The 24,172-nt window shown below is 37.9% G+C and overlaps 1 protein-coding gene across 5 annotated transcripts in view; it reads left to right on the top strand.

Moving 5' to 3' along the window:
- The window catches only part of TRPC4 (transient receptor potential cation channel subfamily C member 4), a 133,979-nt gene extending 110,440 nt beyond the window's left edge, over positions 1–23,539 (top strand). For all 5 annotated transcript variants that reach the window (XM_039566770.1, XM_039566776.1, XM_010400360.4 and 2 more), the window contains 6 exons: positions 6,692–7,005; positions 9,392–9,587; positions 11,275–11,469; positions 20,039–20,080; positions 21,899–21,988; positions 22,455–23,539. In XM_039566770.1, the coding sequence (XP_039422704.1) occupies positions 6,692–7,005; positions 9,392–9,587; positions 11,275–11,469; positions 20,039–20,080; positions 21,899–21,988; positions 22,455–23,171 (1,554 nt within the window). In that variant the 3' untranslated portion in view covers positions 23,172–23,539. The remainder of the gene's footprint in view (positions 1–6,691; positions 7,006–9,391; positions 9,588–11,274; positions 11,470–20,038; positions 20,081–21,898; positions 21,989–22,454) is intronic.
- Positions 23,540–24,172: the final 633 nt, after the last annotated feature.

Genomic DNA, 24,172 nt, shown 5'->3' with positions numbered 1-24,172 from the left:
GGGACAAGGAGAGAGCTGTCAAGTAGCCAGTTATGGCTTTCCCTCCTCAAGCAGCAGCTGTTCTCATTGCAGTCCTGCCACAGGCTTAGAGGAACTTAGGGACTCTAATTTATATCCTCTTGTGTCTGTTCACAAAGGTCCATGTGTCAGCTGGTCAGGAACAGGGATGAACAAAGACCTGGGATGTGTTGACACACCAGCTGTCTCCTTTGACAAAAGGTTTCTGACGTGCTGGGCCTCTGGCTGCAAACCTTTGGAAGTCTCCTCACTCAAAGAAATTTGGAGCCTGAAAGAGAAAGGTGCTCCAAAGTGTGGTGAACTGTCATTTAAAAGCTAATGAAATGCCTTTTTACGCACAAAGATGCCTTATCATAAAGTGACTAGAAAATAAGTAGTCGTTTCACTGTCCCTTGTAACAAAGCAAACAGTTCATTGAAAATGGATGTTTCCAAAGTATTGGAGATGGCCAATTATTCACTTCAGAATAATATTAATTAGAAGACATTATAATCCTTTCATCTCCCAAACAGCTTCTGTTTACAGTAATGGGATTCCAAGGTGACAGTATCTGGGATAATGGGCATCCATTACTCTCCAAATTAGTGCTTACATTTTAATGATAATGAATACAGTGCTTAAAAAAGCTGTACTAGTCAACTGGAACACATGATGAAGGAATGAACAGAGGAATACAAGTGTGATTTAATACCCAGCCACATTCCTTCAAATGCCTACAACAGAGTTCCTTGCCACTGTGCCAGATGAGATTGAGAGGATGCCAAACGTAACCAGTATGTTTTGATATAAAGCTTTAATTCTCTTTTCCTGAGCATTGCAAGACAGGTTTTTCTAAGTTACAGCTGTTCTGTATTTATTGAACCAAAGATCAGTTCTCAGATTTTTTCTATCTTCTATAGATCAGTTCAAGCCACCTAAGAAAACATTTTAACCAACTACCTTGAATAAAATTATGAGTGCTCCCATGCTACTCTCCTGTGTGATAAATATTCCCAGAGTAAAATATAGTGTTTATTGCCCGTTTCAGGCTCTCTGGCTGATGCAGTAGTTAAGTAGATGGATAGTAGTTAGAGTAGCTGATGGGGTAGTGTAAAATACACCAAAATGTATAATTTCAGGATGAGAGAACTGCAAAGATAAGTCAAAGTTATTGGTTTCATTGCCAGTATTCAAATATAATGAGGACATCTTATAATTTTTGAGGGGCTATGTTTTTTTGTCTCTGTATACACATATTAGGTCTTCCTAGATTATCCAGTATATCCACATGTTAGGTCTTCCTAAATTATCCTGTATATCCACTGAAAATGCTCTCTCCTCCATAAAAATATCATCATAAATAGTGCATTATCACAAATTTTTTAAAGTACATAATGACAGATTTTATGCAACACATTTGTTTTGATGGAGGGTTTTAGGTAGAAATGATTATGCATTAAGAAAAAATGTTAAACTTGAGCATTGGACCTAGTGCTGCTTGTTTCCAATTTTGCTAGAAATAACATACAATTTCGTATTGCTGATAATGTGCCTCAGCCACTGACATGAAGATCTAGTAGGGAAACAAATTCCTATTCAGGGCAAGAACTCTGAAGAGTATCTAAAGTACATTATTTGTCTCAACATTTACTGGCTTAATGATCACTGTGTCAGGTCTACTTTGTTCAGTAGTAAATAGGATTCTATATCCCTCCTGCCACCAGCTCTGCAGAAGCTAACATCTTCTTGCATGCTTGCATTGTAAAATGGTTTTGATTGATATTTTACCAGATTCACAGACTAAATGTCCATTTCCATAGGAAGATTAAAACCTCTCCACCCCTGAGAAATTATGGACTTGATTCCTCAGTGTAATTACCATTTTAAAGCTCTCTGCTAGGCTATCCTTCTGCCCCCTTCCTACTGCTGCTCTGAAATTCCACATAATGAATGCAAAGTTTGATGCATACATTTTAAAATAGGAAGAGCTCATATTTACATATGACCTTTCAGGAAAGGATTTAAAGTACTTTTCCTGAAATGAATATTACTTAACTTGTCTTTTTGTGACCAGAAACAAGGGAATCATCTGAGACCAAGGTCCAACAGCCCGTTAAACATTCAGGTAGCCTGATCTACATGTCTGTTTGATCTTGGTGCTTCCAGGAGATCTAGAGTTCATGTCTTTTGTTTTAATGGGAAAACAGTGATCACTCAGCTTTTTTCCTCACAAATGGTTCAGATACAGAATTTGCATTTGAATTCCTTTGAGTAAGGATCAAGAATTATTATCTTGTATTCCCTGTCTGACATCTCAAAAGCATCATATATTTGCCTTGAAACTCTACTGTTTATGTGCTGCGCAATTTGTTTTCTGCTCTTCTTAATTTTCTATTGATGTGCCATGTAAATTTCCTTCAACCACTGAGCCAATAATAGGTGTTATTTAATCAATTTAAGTGATGATTTGCCTTTTTTATGTCAAAAAGTTGTGTTTTCATTTCAAGTGGGGCCAGAAATTCATCAGGGTCACCAAACAGAGGACTGCAGAGTATCAGCGTCATGATTTACACCAAATTTAGTGCTGCTATGTTTTCTCTTACCATTTTCCCTTCCCTAGAACAATAATCATTTATTTATCCTGTGTAAAACAGAAGGACTTCAACAAACATGAGTGAGAGAACAAATACTTCAATTCTCCACGGTTTGGCTTGTTTGGGTCTGAGATACAGTTTTTATTCTTTTTTCTTTTTTTTTCACTGTTCCTGGTTATACCTAGTCTTTTTGCTACTCTTCTGTATTTGCCTTTTCACATAAAAGCTGCTTTGTTCTCTAGGGTTTTATCTTTATTATTTCTAGATTCCTTTTCAGCATTCTCTGCTCTAGTTAGTGGAATCAATAGGGATTGTTGTTAGAGACCTCTTATACTCATTATTTTCTTTATATTATTTGCTGTCTTCGTACAGTTAGTGTATTTCACAGATAATTTCCAAAATTATCTCTCAGGCCTTCACCTTTCTCACTTTTTTCTGCCAAGTACTTCCAGTCTCTTAAATTATGTTTCTTCAACACTAAAATAACAGCCATCCCTCTCTGTTTACAGCCGTGACACCTCTTGAATTCTATCCAAACATGCAGAAAGCACTTGGGCCCAAAAAAGGAAGAGTCAGTTATGCCGAAATATCACAGTTGTGCCTTTGATTTCCCTTTTACAAATAAAAGGTCATTGATCTTCTCTGAATGTTTGAGCAAATTAGTTTTGTGTCTTGATCCAGGACATCATAGGCAAAGTCCTTTTTCCTCGTCTTTCTGCTTAACATCATTTCTTGTAGAAAATATGACATTGGGTACATCTTGCAAGACTACAGCTGTAAGACAGTCTATCCCTTTTCCCAACAGTCAGTGAGGAGAAAATGAGAAAGTTAATGAACAACTCACCTCTGTGGGATATTTGCTTTCCCACTACTCTAGAAATTCTCATTTCTCTTTGCTGACTGTAAAAGTAGGCGACAGAGTGCAGATATGACTGTCCACACCTGATTTGTTAAACTTGATCCTTGCTCTCTTGGTATATCGTGTGCTATACTTATTCAGTGTCCTGTAGTTCCATGTATTTCTCAGAAGGGTATTTCCTTATATCTCCCCACTTCTATAACTTCCCTGGAATCTGCCACTACTTGCCCTCACATAAAATATGTCTGCAGTTTGATGCTTTTGATTTTCTATCAAAAACTCAATCTCTTCCTAATTTTATATATGTTCTTTACATTTCTCCATGGCTATGTTTTACTTTATTATCCCAACACACCATGTGTCCCTAATCTGTGTATCTACGGCACTGTTCAGTACCAATCTTTGCTTGTACTGACAATTATTCCTAATTATTTAATAGGTGCAAGTTTTCAGTTGTGAGGGTTGTAAAGTGCCACGAGAATTTGCAGTAATGTGCTTTTATATCTTAGGTGTTGTCTCCGGTAACTAAATTCTGTTTTCTACTGCCTGTTTTTCATCGCTGATCTTTAATCAATCAGAACTGGATTAAAGAGCAGTAGTGGATGGGGCAGATGAGCATAATCATTAGGGAGAGGATAGTCTAATGAAGAGAGTACTGATCTATGATTCCAGCAGGTCTAGATTTAATTCACTGCTCTGTAGAGAACAAATATCACAGGTGAATTAAATGTAAGGCTGAGTAATTTGTAATTCTTTAATGGGCTGTTCTTCAGTTTTGCAGTTCTCATCCCCAAATCCACAAACCTGTCAGCCACTATGGCTGCTTGTATACAAGTAAATGACACTGTGCCAGGGATTGCTGTCAGCACTGGGACAGTTTCACAAGCACTACCAGTTGGTTGGAGAAACCCTGGCGTGGGGCCTGTGCCAGCTATTAGTGTCCGAAACAGTGCCCAGTTCCCTTTCACAGTTTGGATCATATAATCACAGAGTCATAGGATGGTATGGGTTGGAAAGGACCTTTAAAGGTCACGTAGTCCAGTGCCTCTGCAATAAGCACAGATATCTTCAACTAGATCAGGCCGCTCAGAGCCCCCTCCAGCCTGACCTTGAATGTCTCCAGGAATGGGGCATCTGCCACCTCTCTGGGCAACCTGTTCCACTGTTTCAACACCCTCATCATAAAAAATTTCTTCCTATATCTAGTCCAAATCTACCCTTTTTCAGTTTAAAACCATTAGTTCATTGCTATTGCTGCAGGCCCTAGTAAAAAGTCTATCTCCATCTTTGCTATGAGGCCCCTTGAGGTACTGGAAGGCCACAAGATCTCCCCAAAGTCAGCTTTTCTCCACACTGAACTCTCTCAGCCTTTCCTCAGAGGAGAGGTGCTCCAGCCTTGTGACCATTTTCACTGTATGCCTCTGGACCCACTCCAATAGTCCATGTTTCTCCTGTACTGAGGATGCCAGATCTGGATGCAGCATGCCAAGTGGGGTATCACCAGAGTAGAGGAACAGAAACCCCTCTCTTGGCCTGCTGGCCACACTTCTTGTATAGCCCAGGATATGGTTGGTTTTCTGGGCTGTGAGCACACATCTACCAGTACCTGAACTCCATCTCCTCACAATCCCTTCATTCCCCTGACTGTCTTGGTACTGGGGGCTGCCTTGACCCAGGTGCAGTGCCTTGCACTTGGGTCTTGTTAAACCCCGTGCAGTTCCCATGGGGCCACTTCTTGACCTTGTCCCGGTCCCTCTGGATGGCATCCTGTCCTTCAGGCATGTCAGCCACACCACTCAGCTAGGTTCATCTGTAAACTTGCTAGGTGTGCACTCAATCCCTCTGTCTGTCATTAATGAAGATATTAAACAGTCCCAGTCCCAGTACAGATCCCTGAGGGGGTGTTACTTGTCACTGATGTCATCAAGCAGTTGATCACCTCTCTATGGATGCACTCATCCAGCCAGTTCTTTATCCACTGAACAGTCCACCCATCAAATCCATCTCTCATCAGTTTGGAGAAGGATGTTGCAAGGGACCGTGTCAAAAGCCTTACACAAGTCCAGACAGATGACACCTGCAGCCTTTCCCTTGGTGAAATCATGCTGGTGCTTCAAATCACCTTCCTGTCAGCCAAGCACCTTAGCACAACTTCTAGGAGGATATTTTCCATGGCTTTCCCAGGCACAAAGGGAAGGCTGACAAGCTGGTTGTTCCTAAGGTTTTAATTTCTCCCCTTTTTAAAAATGGGTGCAATGTTTCACTCTTTCCAGTAACCAGGGACTTCACCTGACTGACAGGACTTTTCAAATGTGACGTAGAGTGACTTGGAAACTATGTTAGCCAGTTTCTTTAGGATTTCTTTAGGATTCCGAGGTGCATCTCATCAGGTCCCACAGACTTATGGATGTTCAAGTTCCTCAGGTGTTCCTGAACCACTCTGAGTGATTGCCTTCTTTGGAGGGCGAGTGTGGTAAAATGCTGTGATGCCTGTTTATGTTGTGTCATCTGGCCCCAGTGACACATGGAGTCCCTTTCCTTACTGCTGAGGGCATGCCCAGCAGCTCTGAAGGTTCATCTGTGTGGCCTAGAGTGGGTAAATACAGATAACACCATAGTCCCTCTTTGAAATCTGCTTTATATTATATTATCCCCTTTTTAGAGGGCTTCCTAGCATAGATTCTCTCCTCTGACATGTTCTATAAAACAGATTAATATATAAGTAAATAATGATGAGTCCGCCACAGTAGTTAAGCCTCAGCTCAAATATCTTTCATCTTCAAGAAATTTTTTTTTTTGTAGAGCTGGAACAGAAGTCACAGTTTCAGGGGTCAGACTCTTTGGTAATGTGACACATAAGCAGTTTGCCATGGTTCATTAATAAACATCTTTTTCATCATTGGTCCAGTACTAGTGATTAAGTGATATACTTACTCACTGATTGAATGTTTTCTTCCTCTTTGCCAGAGTTCTTGTGGATTTCTATCCATCACTGTCAGCCCTGCACTGTTCTCCAAAGAAATAATTTACCTGCTTGTACAGCTGGAAATTTCTATAATTCTAAAAAGCAAGGTGCTCAAAACTGTTCCTTTTGCAGTGTCAGAATTTTTAAACTTGCTTTTGCTACTGTGAAAATTTATTGTGAAATCTGAAAATTAATTGAGCAACTTATAAAGAAACTGACATGCTTGTTTATGCATAAAATCAGAGGAGTAATTTCTTCCCTTCTGCTTGTTTTCAGTATAGTGGGTTAGTTCCACGGGAGAGCTGGGACATGTGGCATCCAACCCTGGTGGCTGAAGCCCTGTTTGCAATCGCAAACATCTTTAGCTCCCTGCGCTTGATCTCACTATTCACTGCAAATTCTCACCTGGGACCTCTGCAGATATCTCTAGGAAGAATGTTGCTGGACATTTTGAAGTTTCTCTTCATATACTGTCTTGTGCTGCTCGCTTTTGCAAATGGATTGAACCAGCTGTATTTCTACTATGAGACAAATGAACCTGGCAACTGCAAAGGAATACGATGTGAAAAGCAGAATAATGCATTTTCAACGTAAGTTGCTATTTATTTCTATCCTCCCCCTCTCCCCAAATATTTTAATCACTTAGATGATGTTTACAGAAAAGAACCTTCATTTTCTATTGGTATTACAGTGGTGTCCTGACAGACACATCTAATGTTACCCGAATAAAAAAAAAATTAACATTTCATCACTCTAATAATATTCACATCATATGAAAGTGAAATCTGTACAATTCAAGATATCTGAAAAGATAAAAATTAAAATAGAGATAAGAGGAAGATAAATGAGTTTAGAAGGTACATAAGGTCACCAGCTCAGACCTTGCTCATCCAGGCGGTTGTCACTCTGCATTTCTTCCGTGTCTATCTGTGGGCATTAAATGAGTCTGGTGTTCTAAAACATGAAGATTCCTTGCAAATGTGATAGGCTATGAAAAAACATGCAGTCCAAGATTCTACTGACCCTACTCCACACAATCGAATTTCTAATTTCTGTTAGAAGCTATTTCTTTTTCTTTCACTTTAAAATCAATCTTACTTCATTCTGGTTTTTAGTTCATCTACAGTACCAAAACACTGCCAAGTGAACACTAATTCTCCTTCACCTTCCAACCTGAATCAAACTCCTGCTATAAATGTTCATTCCCTATTAACTTCTGTGTATCTAGGCTGTTTTAAAAATGTATTTATTACCAATGGCTTCCTTCTTAGAGGAAATAATTTTATAAACATAGCGGCCTTTATATCATCCTAATCAAGTAACTTTTTGCAGGCACAGCGTATTTTTGTTGTATATTAATAACACCTATGCAGGTCTAAACTCTGTGTGATCTGAACAGAAAAGCACACGGAAATTTTTCAGAGCTCAGCATTGAGGAAAGCAATATTCATCTGGGAAATAGTGGGGACTAGTGGCACTAGTGTCAGAAGGTGGTGTCATGGCAAACTGTGATGCTTTATGTGTTCCAAACTTTTAAGGAGCAGAGTCTCACCAGGACTATTCTTATGACATGATAATGTAGCTGAACACAGAACAAAGGTGGAAGTTTTTCAAGCTATCTAGGTGCAGAGGATTATTTTTTAAAGTTCATCATTGTTACTAGCTTCCTAGCTGTTCTACAAACTTCTCTAAGGGAATATCATATGCTTTAGGTATAAAAGCACAAGTTACTTTTGAGAGCAGTGTGCTTCTCTTTTACATGTCTCCCTTCTTTATAAAACAAAACACATGCTAATGATAATAATTTCTTTCTAATTATTCAACTCTTTTTATCTCAGCGGCTCTCAACAAACCAGAATTGCCTAATATGAGGATACCATACTTTTTTCAACATCCTGGTGAAACACAATCATTGAGTTACTTTTAGATCCTTATTCTACCCCCTATAGTTAAAGCAAAGGGTCAAAATACTTCAAAAGAAGGTGTCCAACATAAGATCTCTGAAACTATATTTATCTCGCTGAAGTTTGAACAAAATCAACCTTTTTCTTGCAGGCTTATTTATAGATTCTGTATTGTATATCTAGAGGCTCAGATTTGAAACATTAGGCCATTGTTTCACTAGAAATATATTCCCTCTTGTCACGATCCACTAATACAAGCGAGGGTCGTGATGGTTTGTTTATAGATCTCAGAGTGCAAAAGGACACAAGGGATTGCAGTTTTAATCAGAACAGTGCGCCTTTATTAAGTGCCCACAACATGGTAATGCAGTAGAGAAAGAGAGAGAGAGATAAGGAAAACAAAGTAAAAGGGTAGAGAGGAAGAAAAAGGGGGGTCAATAGCTACCAGGAGACGAGATGAAGTCCTCATGGTCTTCTGTCAATAGATTTTGTCTTCTTTCCATGGGGAGATCTCATCTTGGTTAATTTAGGAAGTCCCTTTATAGTCCTTTTCAAAAGCGAGGGGCAACTGGCCAAGAAGTGGGGAAATCTACAGCCGTTGTTATGGGGCCCGTTGCCTTGGGAAATGGGTACAGGACAGGTGTACAGGACAGGTGTACAGGACAGGTGTACAGGACAGGTGTACAGGAGAGGTGTACAGGACAGGTCATTCCTTTCCACTTCAGCGCAGTCCTGGGCAGCAAGAACGGCACAGTCCATTGTGACCTGCACTAATTTCCTCAGGAATGCGTACCAGTTCCCAGTGGGCACACCCGCAGGCAAAACACTTGGCAGACGCCCCACCTCAGCCAGGCCAGGACTCCTGTGCTCAGTCTCTGTCCTTGGCGATGATCGTGAGGCAGATGAGGGATCTTCGGACCGTCTCTTACACCTCTATGTTGGCTGTATTGTGATAAGTGTCATTCATCTCAGTCAAGTCAAGAACTTTTGTGTGTTTTGGGAGAAACTGAACAATCTGAAAACTGAATGTGTTGTTATTATACAGCTATTCCTTCTTGGTCATGTTTTTCAGGTTATTTGAAACACTGCAGTCATTATTCTGGTCTATATTTGGACTCATCAATCTCTATGTGACCAATGTGAAAGCGAGGCATGAATTCACTGAATTTGTTGGGGCCACCATGTTTGGTACCTATAATGTAATATCTCTGGTTGTTCTACTCAACATGCTAATAGCCATGATGAATAACTCTTACCAACTCATTGCTGTAAGTTATTCCTTTTTTTTAGATCATTTATAATATATACCCTCTCCCTGTTCCTACATTCAGTTTTTCTGGCAGTAAAACATTTCAAGGCAGGACATTGGGACAAATACTGTGATTTACTCTAATTCTTTTGCAGTGTTTGGGAGGGACAAAGAAGCCAAACCCGAGCTGGGTTGGGTAGAGGGAAATTTCCCCACAACACCAAATGGGGAAGAGGTGACCCTGATGAAGAAGCCAGCTGGTGGGTTGAGAAGGGTGTCCTGATGCTTCTGGCAAGTGACATGGGCTACAGCCCTGCCCAAGCCACGCTGTACAGGACTTCTCATTAGAAAAAGATTGCCCAGGATTGTTCTATCTCTGCTTCATTTTTAATACATTATATTTATTAGCCTTTGAAAGGCTGCTGCTTTTTTTGTTTGTTTGTTTTTTTAATCTAGCATGGATATACAGTTAACAGAAATTGGGTGCCCATGTTCTAAGGACAGTTTTGGACCCATTAGCTGTTCAAACAAAAGGTCACGTCTTCTCATTAAACAGTGTCTTGTTTCCTTCCTTAATGAAGACTGTCTTTATCCTTACCAGAGCTATTGGCATAGTTTTATTTCTCAACTGTCTATTGAGGAGACTAAGGAAAATAAACACTGATTCATCACAAGATAATTCAAATATGATCATGCAGAAAGCAAATAAAAGAAAGCTCCGCAGTCTTTAAGATTTTAAAATGTGCCTTTTTGTTTTTCCAATCTGGAAATTACAAGTGTTTCCACAAAAGAAAAACCGACCACCTGTGTTTGACCACCTGTAGCTCTAGTTGTCAAAGTTTGGTGAACAATATCACAACATAGTACCACTCACCAAAACTTGGGCTGTAGGTAGTATACTTTTCCTGCTACAACTTGTAAGTTGGTGCTTTTGTTACTGTATGGCCAGGGCTAGACCTGTAGCTGAACTTCTTGGCTATCCAAATTAGTGATTTAAACTTCTTGTTCATCTGCTAGGATTTAGAAATCTTTACATGGACTTTAGCTTTCATTTTCCCAAAATTTTAAGAATTATACAATACTATATAGTTTCCAAAAGAAATAAAATTGCAAATAAAAATAAAAATCCAGACCACAACCTATGCCAAATATAGAATTTTGAAGTAGTAGGGAAAAAAACAAGATACTTGACTCAACAGTTTTAGTAGCCTCATGATTTGTTGGATAGCCTTTTTGGGAATTTTGGGAACTGGTAATTTCTAAGAAAATGCAAGAGCCTTGCTGCCTTCTTAAAGCTGCTGCAGAGCAGCATAATTAGACTGATCTATGTGGAATAATGGTGAGCTGCTATTATAACAAAATGTTTTTTCCAGAAATGTAGTATTTCTCTGCTTGTAATTACGCTTTCTGTTTTTTGAGAGACTTTCAATAATTTAACAGCTTGTAACAGTGAAAGAAGTGCTTATGAGTAGATATATACTTTACATATTGAACATCTCTTTACTGATGTAAAGCAGTTTAGTGTTAAAGGCCTTTGCTTTGTGTTAAAGGCCTTCTGTCCAAAGAAGATAGCACTATTTTAACAGGACAATTCATTAGTATTTCAAGGTTGTTCTAGTTTCAGTTTTTTGCGATTTTTGTAGGGGTTTATTTCGCCTCCTCAATTACATCAACATCTGTGCTGCTGATTTGTTTCTTGTGTGCAGGATCATGCAGACATTGAGTGGAAGTTTGCTCGAACAAAACTCTGGATGAGTTACTTTGAAGAAGGAGGAACTCTGCCCACTCCTTTTAATGTCATACCAAGCCCAAAGTCTTTGTGGTATCTGATCAAATGGTTATGGAGACACCTTTGCAAGAAAAAAATTAGAAGAAAGCCTGAAAGTTTTGGAACAATAGGGGTAAGTTGTGTGGTTTACTCTGCCTGTAGTCCTCCTCTTTGCTATATAGATGAGTTTTTGTCAGCCTTATAGAGCATCTGAACCATCAAATAATGTGCATATGAATAATTCTAGCAGTGAATGTTTACTTTTTACATTCATGTCAATGTATTTGAAGAGAAAGCATCATCATATCCCTGTACAATGACAGTATGAACCATGACTGTGCTTCATCTACAGATACTGCAAGAAAGATTAGGGGCAATACAAAAATCAAATATATATGCTTGTCTGCCAGTGTCAGAATTGGTCGCTAATCCCTAGCTCAAGCATCACAGTTCAGGTATAATTGAATACCATGAACCACAGACTCATGTATGAAGTATTCATCATGGGATATTTTCTGTGTCTCTGTCTCTCAACATGTAGTGAAATGGGTTTACCATAAAAGCACTCTTACCAAAAGCTGTTCTCGTTAAAAAAAACATTTTGAAAGGTAACAGCATTTACTTGGACTTGTTTTCTTGAATTTACAGGTAGAGTTATTTTAGAATCACATTCTGAAATCATACCATATTTTGATACTGCTTATTAACAGTGATATTTCTAGGGAAAAAAAAAAGAGGGGAAAAGACACACAAGGCAACCAAGAATAGTCCTGCCCCTGGATTCAGCAGATGCCTGTGTAATATCTCAGCCACTTACTTTCTCTGGTAGCTGCAATGGGGAAAGCAGATTTGAATTTTTCCCTCCTAACTTCATCTGCTTGAGATACCTCAGTCAGCAACACAGTTTTTCTATACTGACAGTGCAAATATTCAGGCAACATCCTAACCCACCAACAACTAATTCTCTCTAGTTATGTTTTCTTCATTTCCCATTAGCAAGTCAGTACCTCAGTAACTAGACTGAATTTAGCCAGCTCCAGCATGAAGAAGACAATTTGGGGTAAGATGTGGATAATGGCACTTTCTCTATACCATAGGGATTTGATGAATATAAGTGTTTCAAGTCTGTTATGAACTCAGATAGCCAAGCATTAAGTGAGAGTATGAGAGTCAAATGTGGGTAAGGGGGAAAAGAAAGGGGTATAGTCCTTGTGCTATTGATCCTCCTAAAAAAAACTTCCATCCATTTCAAAGAAGTCAGGGATATGATACAATTCTTTGATGGACCCTTACTATATCAACCTTTTCTTTGTATTACTTTGCCATTTCTTGATAAATGAGTAATAAGTTTTTCCTACCTATTCTGCTGTCATATCCTGGAATGCAGCTTAATGTCTAGATGTACTTGGAGGCACAAGTTCACATGCATGTACAGATCTATGGTAAAGAGGAAGACTGACATATAAAGCTAATTCACAATTACTGTACTGATAAATGGATTTTCTCCTCTTTGTAGAAAGCTTCAAATCAGGCTTATTGCAATATACTGATATTGTTGGCCAGTATCTAAATTGTGAAAGCAAAATTTTTTCACTTAGCTGTCATATTTGTACATATAGGAAAGAAACAGCCAGGAAAAGAAGCTAATAAGCATGAGGGTGGCATTGAAACAAACCAGTAATGAACTACAAGAAACACACACTGAAAAAAAAAAAATTAAGTGAAGAAAAACTAACAGTGATTCATATAGAAATTTTAAAAAGAACATGAACTAGCAAGAATGGTGAATAATTTTAAGACCAAAACATCTCTGTGAAATATAGGAAGTGAAAAAATTAAGTGCAGAGACCAACAGAAGGAAAAACTGTGAGATGTTGTTAGAAAAAGTCAAGAGAGAGAGAGTGATGTACTTGTGCGTGTGAGATAGTGGGCAATGCTTCTAGGCATTTGTTAAACATTTGGTAGGGATGATTAGCTAGTGTAAACTGAGAGAATGATATTAAAATTAATGGTATGAAGCCAGTGTATAGCAGAGGGTTGATTAACACAATCTCCCTGTTTGACTGAGGCAGATACAGAATACCCTTATACATCCCAGCTAAACCTTCAGGACAATATTTCTTGACAGACCTTCCATCTGGGATAAGGAAATATTTTTTCCTTTTTCTTACCCTCTCAGACTGTATATCTGGGAGTAAACTCATTCCTGGATCTGTGGAATAATAAAGAAAGATATGGGGTGCTCCCCACCCTATGCAGAATGGCTTGGTGAGCAAGGGGATTCAGAAATATCATCTCTACTTCCTGTACCTACCTCTTGCTAGGGTACATTAATACCACCTTCGAGAAACCCACAGCTTAGATTTGGGAAAACTGGGGCAGCAAAGGGTCAAAGGGTAGGGAGTCTATGCACCAAGCCACTTGAGAATTTTTCCAAATAGAATTTTCTTTTTTTCTTTTCTTTTCTTTTCTTTTCTTTTCTTTTCTTTTCTTTTCTTTTCTTTTCTTTTCTTTTCTTTTCTTTTCTTTTCTTTTCTTTTTTTTTTTTCTTTTCTTTTCTTTTTTTTTTTTTCTTTTCTTTTCTTTCTTTTCTTTCTTTTTCTTTTCTTTTTTTTTTCTTTTCTTTTCTTTTCTTTTCTTTTTTTCTTTTCTTCTTTTCTTTTTTTTTTTTTCTTTTCTTTTCTTCTCTTTTCTTTTCTTTTTTTCTTTTCTTTTCTTTTTTCTTTTCTTTTTTTTCTTTTCTTTTTCTTTTCTTTTTCTTTTTTTTTTCTTTTTTTCTTTTCTTTTCTTTTCTTTTTCTCTTTCTTTTTTCTTTCTTTTTTTTTCTTTTTTCTTCTTTTTTTCTTTCTTTTCTTCTTTTTCTTTTCTTTCTCTTTTCTTTTCTTCTTTTTTTTTTTCTTTCTCTTCTCTTCTCTTCTCTTCTCTTCTCTTCTCTTCTCTTCTCTTCTCTTCTCTTTTCTGTTCTAAAAACCCAAAATCTGTAAACCCCAAACATTTTAATTAGTATATTTCAGTTTCAAATAAGCCTTTGTCAGGAAAGACTTTACAGCTTCAGGATGAAATTTCTTTTTGAAGAAAGGAGAAGCTGCCATGTAAAGCAAATATCTTGGCCTGAGTAGACCCAGGTTTACTTCTGTTCTCCAGTGGATATTTAATTATCTACCCCAAGCATAAAAGCTATAACAGAAATTTCCTGTCAAGATTTCTAAGATACTGCAGGGGCTAAGGTTCTCTCTTGGGACAACAGAAGAGAGGGAGCTGAACCTAACTTCCTTATGATTTGAATGTGAACCACTAATTACTGAACTGTTTGGGAGTGGAGCACATCAGCGAGGGAGAGATGTGGGACATTTTTAGTTGACTTCTGCAAATTTTTTTTTACATTATTTGAAAGTGGAACCCCCAAAGCACGTGGGATAGTAGGGCCATATCCATCACTGGTTTCCCCTACAGAACAGATTCTTAGTTGGAATTAGAGCTGAAACCCCTCTGAAGCAGAGAGCTCACCAGCAGAGCCATCATGGCAACCACACTTCCAGCTGCCTGAAAAAAGTGAGTGGCTGTGGCTGACCAGGCAGATTCAGTCCACCATATGAGCATCTCATAAAACTGCAAAATTCTTCAGCTAATTCCTCAGCATAACACAAGCCCCATTAGGGTTACATGAATTTGGAACATTTTGCAATTTCCAGGCCCAGTTATTCACCCAAGCTCCAAAATAGAGTAAGATGTGTGTATGCGCTCTGTGCTCTGATTTCCACATAAGATAGACGCAAAACACCACCTGAGCACTGTTAACTGGACATTCCCCAAGAGGTTAAATCATCAGTCAACAAATGGGCACACCATGGTGATCTCATAGTTTGTCCTGGGGGAGTGCACTTCTTTCTAGTTTTCACAAACTTCCCATCACCCACAGCTCAGCCTTGATTTCCTAGAACTTTTTCAATTGTCCCAACAAGCTACATCACAAATTAAATTTAGAACCTCTATGCCCTTTCAACCAAAAGTAAATGAACCGTTTTCTCTGTCTTTTGTTCAAGGATCTCAGATGATTCCAGCTCACTTGTATCTCCCCTGTAATAACTTTGGCCTCTGAGCTACAAGATCAGCTTTGTTGGGATCTACTCCTTTTCACTGAGTCCTGTGTTATAAACTCTGGCTCCTTCCCTACAACCAGTACTGGGAGAGAAAAAAGTACTATAAACTGATTTTCTTATATTGGCTGTATGTATGGATGGATGCCACATTGTCTGTAAGACAGAACTCAGATTTCAAAACATTTTGTTCTGAAATTTCTAAATGTTAACTTCCCTATTAGGAAGCACTAATCAACAGTGACATGCTATGGTGTTTTCCAGTAGAAAAAGCAATAGTGCGCATCCAAAGAGTGAGTCAGTGCTAGAGGATACAAAATAGATGATAGAAGAATGGAGCTGGCAAGAATTATGCATGATCTCTGCAAAAAATCCTCAGTACCAAAAAGCCAGGAATTATAAACTAGGACTGAATCAAGGATCAACCATATGTGTCAACAATCCACTCTCAAATTTATATATGTATACACTTGAGAGTTCAGTATATGCAGGCAGAATGTGTAAAGAAAGGGTTCAGGGTCAGGATAGTTTACAGCACACATTCTAGTGAAATGATTTATCTGGCCCATAGGAAGAAGAGAAATGCCAGTAAAAATAAGTATGACATGGTTGCTTGGGAGGATCATCTACATCGCTGTTTATAACAAAATTATCATGGGCAAGAGCACGGTCTGTAGCAATGTGAGGTGCTTCTGAAAAAAGCCAATTAATTTGCTTCTTTTTGGATGTTGGTTCTGTGGTTCTTCTGTTCTTTGTTGTAGTGGGACAGCTGAAGCAGTGGGTGGTGAAGTTAAGGGGAGGTTTTTCAACGGAGAGGCTTTTTCTCCAAAGCAACCTGGTGCCCAGCATGCTAATGGCAGCTTCTCTAGCCACAGCTTCAGCTGAGGGAAGGACAGGATGGTACATGTGATTTACTACTATTTCAGCTCTGCTATGAATTAGACAGAGCTCTTCTACCATTCAGAGTTCAGCACATTTTTATATTCTGTCATTTTGACATATCCCAGGTATGCAGCATTTTCTTCAGCTATTATCAGTTATCTCCTGCGCTTAAAACTCTGAAATAAGTGTGTGCTGCTCTTTACATATCTATATCATCTATATCTATATCTATATCTATCAGTTCCATTAATTTTGTTAGCTCACCTTTGCAAAAACCAGATTAGTAATATAATTCTATTGATTAGGCTGAGGTTTTCCTGACTGCACAAGGCTTATAGGTGTGTCAAGGCTAATCCTGCTGGCCATCTGAAATCCACTACTATTTCAGAAAAAAAAGATATATGGGAAAAGAAATCCTAGTCCCACCGGAACAAATTGTACTGTTTTCCTCAAATTGCATTCTACATTATATCTGATCAGTCACCAAAAAATGTTTTCCTTACAATTTTAAGTATTTCAGAAGAGAAAATGGAAAGGATTGCCAGGGATAACTTTGGTAATTTTTTTTTTGTACATCTGATGTTTAGATAAACAGGTGCCTCTTTTCTAGCTATACAGATTTTTATGCCATTTTCCAAGCAACCCACATGGTTTTATTATCATTTGTCACAGAAAATCTCATTTTCCCTTCTCCTATTCTTTTTTCACCCAGTGGAAAATGATGCAATTTCTAAGTCAGTGTAAGCATTTTGTATTTTCTCTGTAATGTATGTTGTTGAAAGTTGAGCAAAGAAATAACACCTTCCATCTGGTGTGGAAATCAATAATTTGGAGTGTTCTTTGTATAGCCAAGAACCATTTCATGGAGAAACCTCTCTGTCAACACAAATAAGTTCTAACCCTTTAAAGGTGATGCTTCTATTCAAGATGAGGAATATATGCCACAACTTCAGACAATAGTTTAATTTTCTGGACCTTTATGACTAAGCAGTTTAAAGTCAAATGCAGACATTAGATTTGTATTCCTGCATTATGAAAGATATAATTTTTATAAAACACATCAAAATAAGTAATAAACTTTTATTAAATTTTTGACTGCTAAAGAAATATTCTTTCCAAACAGTGCAAATTACTAGGAATGGCATAAACAGGAAGACCAAAATAATTATTACTACTAGTGGAGCTACTATTAAGATTTTCTAAAGGATATTAGTGCCCCCTTTTGGAAAGTGACAACAACATCCCCATCAATTTCATTATTGCATTCAACATGGTCCTCATAAGAGTGTTTCCCCCCCGTTGCTATTTTTATTCAAATTTAACTTATCCCTTTGCCAGCCATAATTTTCAACTTCTTCATGTACATAGCACAATGGTTACTTGAAACAAATTTTGAACCACAAATTAGACTGTAACTGAGTAGAGAAAAGCAGACCAGCTGAGAACTAAATAAGGACAATATGAATGTTAATGACATTTTATTTCTAGTGAATAGCATGATTTTCAGATGTGTTTAGGCAAAGATTCATTCTGCTTTCAAAAGGAAGCAAAAGATGACTAGGAATTGGAGACAGAACCTAAACATTTAAACGGGAGATAGAGAACTGTTTGGGGATATTAAATTTGATAGGTTACATGTATGTGTAATTCCCTGTGAAGTATATATGTGGCTGTGCATTAAAACATACAATTAAATTAATTTTCTTTCAGCTTCTCGGTGGTATGGATTGAAAACAATTAAGTGCAGTAGAACTGTTCTGACACATTATTACAAATAAATCTTTTCACATAGTTATCCCAAATTGTGCTTGTTGGCATTGCATTGAGTGGAAAAGCAACAGCCTCTCTTTCTGTGAGCTTCCAAATTGGTTGCAGGAAAAAAGATAAACGTTATCTAGGTAGTTCTTGTTGCAGATACAGAATTAAACCTATGTATTTATTTCACATTTCACTGTAAAATGAAGCAGAGCAGACAGCAGCTGCAGGAAGTATTGTGCAAGTCAAAAATCAGCATTTCTTTTACTTATAAGAGTTATTCACATTTTCTTAAGTGTGTTTCAAGTACACCCTAAAGTGTTTTTCCCTTCACCTGTGAGTCAGATCTGTTGTTGAGAGCTCGCTCAGCCACGGACTCCCTTAGTGCTCTCTCAGCAGAATGAAACATCTCCACCGTGTGGTCAACTGCAAGTCTGATTTTTTTTTCTAAAAACCGGCTAAGTTAGGGTGTTGTGAGGGTATGAGCCTTCCCACGGCTGCATTGTCCCCTCTGGCCCTGGTGATGGGCAGGCTCGCCCATTCCTCCATCCTTAAACACAAGAAATACCCATTTTCTCTTTGAGGAGGCATAGATGGAGAAATAAAATCTGGGAAAATACTGAAGAAAATATTCTCATGTACAAAGCCCTACCCCACAGTGGCTGTTCAGACTGATTAGGAAATAACGATTTTCCCCCTTTCCATTATTTTTTGCCAAGCCCAGCCACAAAGCCACTGCATCCCTCAAATTAACTGCAAACAAGAAATCAACCTTGAAGTGTAAACTGACTCCAAGTACAGGGAAATGGTTCATCACTTCTTTCAAGTAAAAAAAAAAAAAAATTACAAAATTACTAACCATGCCTGCCTTACTATGCAACTGAGGTCAATTTTTACAAGTCCCTTGGATGTCTTTTCACCCTGATTTAAGCTGCTGTTAAGTGATCTGTTTTGTAGAAATACAATCAGTAGTCAGACACATTATTTTCTTGTCAGCAGCAGATGTAAGAGTCCAAGCTAAAACTGTATTTCTTTCACCAGTTAGGGGTAACTAATTAGATGATGGAGATATGTTACTCATTATGCAATTGAAGACAAAAGGAATTCAAGGAAAAAAATAATTCAGGCCATTTTTTCCCATCTTCTTCTGGGCAGCTCTTAGATATGGCAGCATAATCTAGTACAACACCTGCTTGAAACCTGGGCTATTCTTTCATCATACCACGCTTCTTTTTGCTGCTCCTTTTCAGAGTTACTGTCCCTTTTACCTTCCCTCCTTATCAACACCAAACTGCATTGAAAGCTGTTTCTTTCTTCCATTCACATCTCTATGACTAAGTGTTTTTAACAGAGAACTAAGTGGGAACTTTCTCATTAATACAGTTTAATAGTGCAGATTTTGGTTAGTTTTATCTTAAATGAGACATTAGGAGCCATAGCAAGTGTGTTGCTAACACCCTGGCTTTATGAACCCCACTGTATTGATGATTTTCCAGACAGAATTTCCCTTCCTGTAACTCATGTCCATTGACTCCAGTTCTTTCACTGTGTACCTCCAAGAAAAATATAACTTGACTCAAGTCAAGCTTTTTTCAGTTCAGTAAAGTATGCTTCAGTCTGTGCAAATGAGTGACATGATCCATTGTTCCTCTTCTATCTCAGATCATTGACCTTGGGGCTCTGCAGCCTGTGACCTGGCTGCTCCACCACATCCATGTGATGGAGGAATAAAAGAATTTTGACGAAAATGTAGAAAATATATTTTGCCTTCCCCACAGCAGCCTTCTCATTTCTATAAACCAAATGACAGGCTTTTTTCCAACACTGTCATTTTTCAACAGATTTTGAACCTTTTCTCTCAGCTTGCTAGATACCATATAATGCACAGGCCTGCTGTTTTCTGTGGTTAAGTATTTAATTTCTAGACAGGGATTAATTTTTTTCTTTTTCTTTGTTTCTATTTTTCAGAGACGTGCAGCTGACAATTTGAGGAGACATCATCAATACCAGGTACAGGCCTATGTTTGTTCTTTGGGCAATTGTTTTTCTATGCCTCCAGAATGTCTTCATGAGGAAAAAAAAAAAAAAGGAAGAATTTTATGAGAAAGCAGAAATGGAAAATAAAAGGAAAAAACCATAAAATCTGTAGTTATTTCATCTTCAGCAAACAAGCTTAATATTTTTGATGTTCAAAAAAAACATTTGAGAAGTATAATTGTCTTCTTTTTGGAGAAAAAAGGATATTTTCTAGAGCAATAACATGCTATCCAGTATTTTGCCCACTGTAACATGGATTGCCTTTAAAAAAAGCAAATACCCACCTCCCTGCCAGGAATAATCAGGACCATATGTGCAGCTCACTGACATGCTCCATCAGAACCTGCTCTTCATCTCTCCAGCTTTAGTTGCCCCATAGACAGCTTCCTTAATAACCCCTCTGCCTAGATCCCCTGTAAGCAGTTCTTTTTCATCCTTCCTTCTTCAGCATCTATTTTTCTTTTTAGATTATTATTGCACAATTAATCATTTTCAGCTTTATTTTGAGTTTTTGTCATGTTAAAAGGGCTGCAAGTTAAACAAGGTGTGAGCGGTAGGCTTGGTAGTTAATGAATCCCATAAAGAAAATAACTAGGTAAGCTGGGACTTTTCCAACCTGAAGAAGAGGCAGCTGTGGGGAGTACAACAGGGATCTATAAAATCCTGGGGAAGGTGAACACAGAACAGCTGCTTGCCATTAATCTGCAAACTGAATACCACACATGTACTACACTGCATTAGTGAGGCTGCAGGCAGCCTTTTGATGGAAGTGATTATTCTCCTTCAGCCCTCACTTGTGAGACTGTATCTGGAGCAATATGTCAAGTCTGGGCCTGTAGTGGTAACCTATGACAGGGCCCCACACTACAAGAGAGATGTTAAGAAACTGGAAGGGATCCAGCAAGGGACCACCAAGATGGTTAGAGGATTCTCATAAAATAAGTTCAGATTTCAGCCTGGAGTAGGTTAGTGGGAATATAACTGCTGTCTTAAATAATGTAGTGGGTGGTTAGAGAGAAGGAGCCAGATTTTTCTTTGAGGTACAATGCAAAAGACAAAATGGACACAAGTTGCAGGAAGGGAAATTCCGTAAGGTAAGGAGAATTATCTTCACAGTGAGGGTAGTAAAGAACTGGAAAATGTTGCTCAGGAAGGCTGCAGCATCTTCACCCGTGGAGATATTTAGCACTTGACTGGTCATGGCCCTGAAATGACTCAGACAGCCTTCAGGCATCTCTTTCAACCTAAATAATTTCTAGGATTCTTAGAAGACAACAATGGAAACTACCAGACCAAAGGTTAAAAATAAAACCCCAAATGGAATCTTACTCCATACTATGGAATTCATTGGCAGAGGACTTCTGAATGCTGAAAGTCTGCATTAGTTCAAACTCATAAAAAAGCTTGTCACAGCCAATTAAACCTAGAACTATCATTTTTATTCAGAAAGTCACTGCATCTCACAGCATGGGAGGCTTGAGAGAGAATAGCTGGAAATACAGTTGTACAACCACACCAGACTTGCTCTCCTCAGGAGGCATTGGCAACTGCTCACTGACAGGCTGCAAATTACTGGCAGGAGACATACCTTGGGTCAAACCCAACCTTGTAGTTCCCAGGGTAATAAGCATTAGTAGTTTCCATCAAAAAGCAAAACATATTTTCAAACAGACCTAAGATTTGCGTAGTTTTTGTCATGTTCCTAAAGCATGAAAAAGCCCAAGCAGAGCCTGTGAGTGTAGGTTTAGTAAGTAATACCAAGAAAGCTAACACAATACTTCATATTTTTAGGAAGTTATGAGAAATCTGGTTAAGAGATATGTTGCAGCAATGATAAGAGATGCCAAAACTGAGGAAGGATTGACAGAAGAAAATTTTAAGGTATGTGTTTATTTTTATGTTTATAAGTATATTAGTAATTTAGTAAGATATTTTAAGACTGTGAAGCATATTACTCACACTCAGTTATTCAGGTAGCATATAAATCAACCTTGAAGACGCCAGGTATGCCAACATCCAGACAGTAAAGTTTATTCCTGTTCCCCAGTATAAGCCCTCTTTTCTCTTTTCTTTTCTTTTCTTTTCTTTTCTTTTCTTTTCTTTTCTTTTCTTTTCTTTTCTTTTCTTTTCTTTTCTTTTCTTTTCTTTTCTTTTCTTTTCTTTTCTTTTCTTTTCTTTTCTTTTCTTTTCTTTTCTTTTCTTTTCTTTTCTTTTCTTTTCTTTTCTTTTCTTTTCTTTTCTTTTTTCCCTTTCCCTTTCCCTTTCCTTCCCTTCTCTTCTCATTTCAAAAGGAAAAGTCAAATTATCTTTGATGTCCTGACATTTCATCTTTCTTCCTAATTTTTAGGAGTTAAAGCAAGATATTTCCAGCTTTCGCTTTGAAGTCCTGGGTTTGTTAAAAGGAAGCAAGCTTTCCAATTTGCAGACTGCAAAGATGAGCAAAGACACTGCTTCTCTGTCAGAAAATGAAGAAAATAGTGAGAGTGAAGGAAACAAAAAAGGAAAGAAGAAACCCTTCAGCCTTTTTGACATAACAACGATGATTCACCCACGATCAGCCAATATTGCCTCTGAAGGTCATAATGTAAGCAATGGCTCAGCAATGATGGTGTCAGAGTCCACTCAGGAGAAACAAAAGCGTGTGAATTTTGTAACAGACATAAAAAATTTTGGGTTGTTTCACAGACGATCAAAAACAAACTCTGTGGAGCAGAGTACAAATAAAATATACACCGTTTCTGAAGAAGTTTCCCGTCAACAGGCAGAAGAACAATGTGAGAAAACTGATGAACTGGAAGAGGGAGAATTGACCATGAACTGTGAATTAAACATCCAAAGTCCTGGCAAAAAATGCATGTTAGCTGAGTCGCAAAAGAACAGCGAGTCTTTGGATTCACAGGAAGAGGGAAGTATTTGTGTTTCAGAAACAGAGAAAATGGAGTTACAGAACTCAGAACCTGCCACTCTGCAGAATCAGCTGGACAAGGCATTGGACATTAGCATTGACTCTGATGGGAAACAGGAAACAATTGTTCAGGGTGACTACGTGATAACAAGGTTGTGATGCTTACAGGAGGAAGCATTTACAAATATATATATTTTGCATAGTGCTTTTGGGGGGGTGTTTTAAGAATTATATTAGCTAATGCAGAATTACACTTTATAGTACTCAACCGTGGCACATGATCTTGTAACATAGTAGTCAAGAGAAAGAAAATATGAGGACCTTCTGTTTTGTAGCCTGCTTTAGCTTTCACGATTTGTTTTACATTTTTTAATAAATGGAAGCATCTTGTATTCTTGTACTGTTGCAATAACCCACAGAAACTTTTTAGCTATCTTTTTCAATTACAAAAAACGGAATTTCTCTCATATGATAGTTGACTCCTATGATAAATATTTTTCTATGCAAATAAAAAGTAGCTTAAGAGACTTGTAAGCTTTTATTTAACTTTGTAGGTTCTTGAAAGATTCTGGGTACCATAATAATCATATGTGGCTCCTGCCAGCATAATTCATGTCAAGCTATTAGAATCATTTATTTAAATAGCTAGAAACTTATTTGTGTCAAAATCTATACAGAATTAGAAGATAAATTATATTCTTTTATTTATTGAAGGAATACGAATACCTGTAAATTATGAAAAATCAGTCTATTTGATTATTTAATTACAGCTTTTCCCTCACAGCAAGAGAAGTATGATTGTCATGATACCATTGTTAGAAACGCATTTGCAAGTTTTGAAGACTGTAAGAATGTTTCTTATAGGAAAAGAAATATCTGCGGCTTACTAAAAATTGATGATGGATTACTCCCCAAGAATCCTTAATCACCACAGCTACTGCTTCTTCAACCATTTGTTTTTCCTAATGAGGACAACCTATGCACTTTAATATTCAGTTGCTTATTAGCTTTTGCCTTCACAATACACCTGCATTTGCTAAGGGAAAGATACGTTAGGAATAAATAAGCATACAATGATCCCCTGAGTACTTGAATAAATATGTCAATTTGTTGAGAAGTTTTAAAAAGCACGCCTTAAGAGAGTTTTTTTGACAGTTTCA

The sequence above is a fragment of the Corvus cornix genome, chromosome 1, assembly GCF_000738735.6.
Source record: "Corvus cornix cornix isolate S_Up_H32 chromosome 1, ASM73873v5, whole genome shotgun sequence".
Lineage (NCBI taxonomy): Eukaryota > Metazoa > Chordata > Aves > Passeriformes > Corvidae > Corvus > Corvus cornix.
This window is presented reverse-complemented; position numbering and strand designations above follow the sequence as displayed.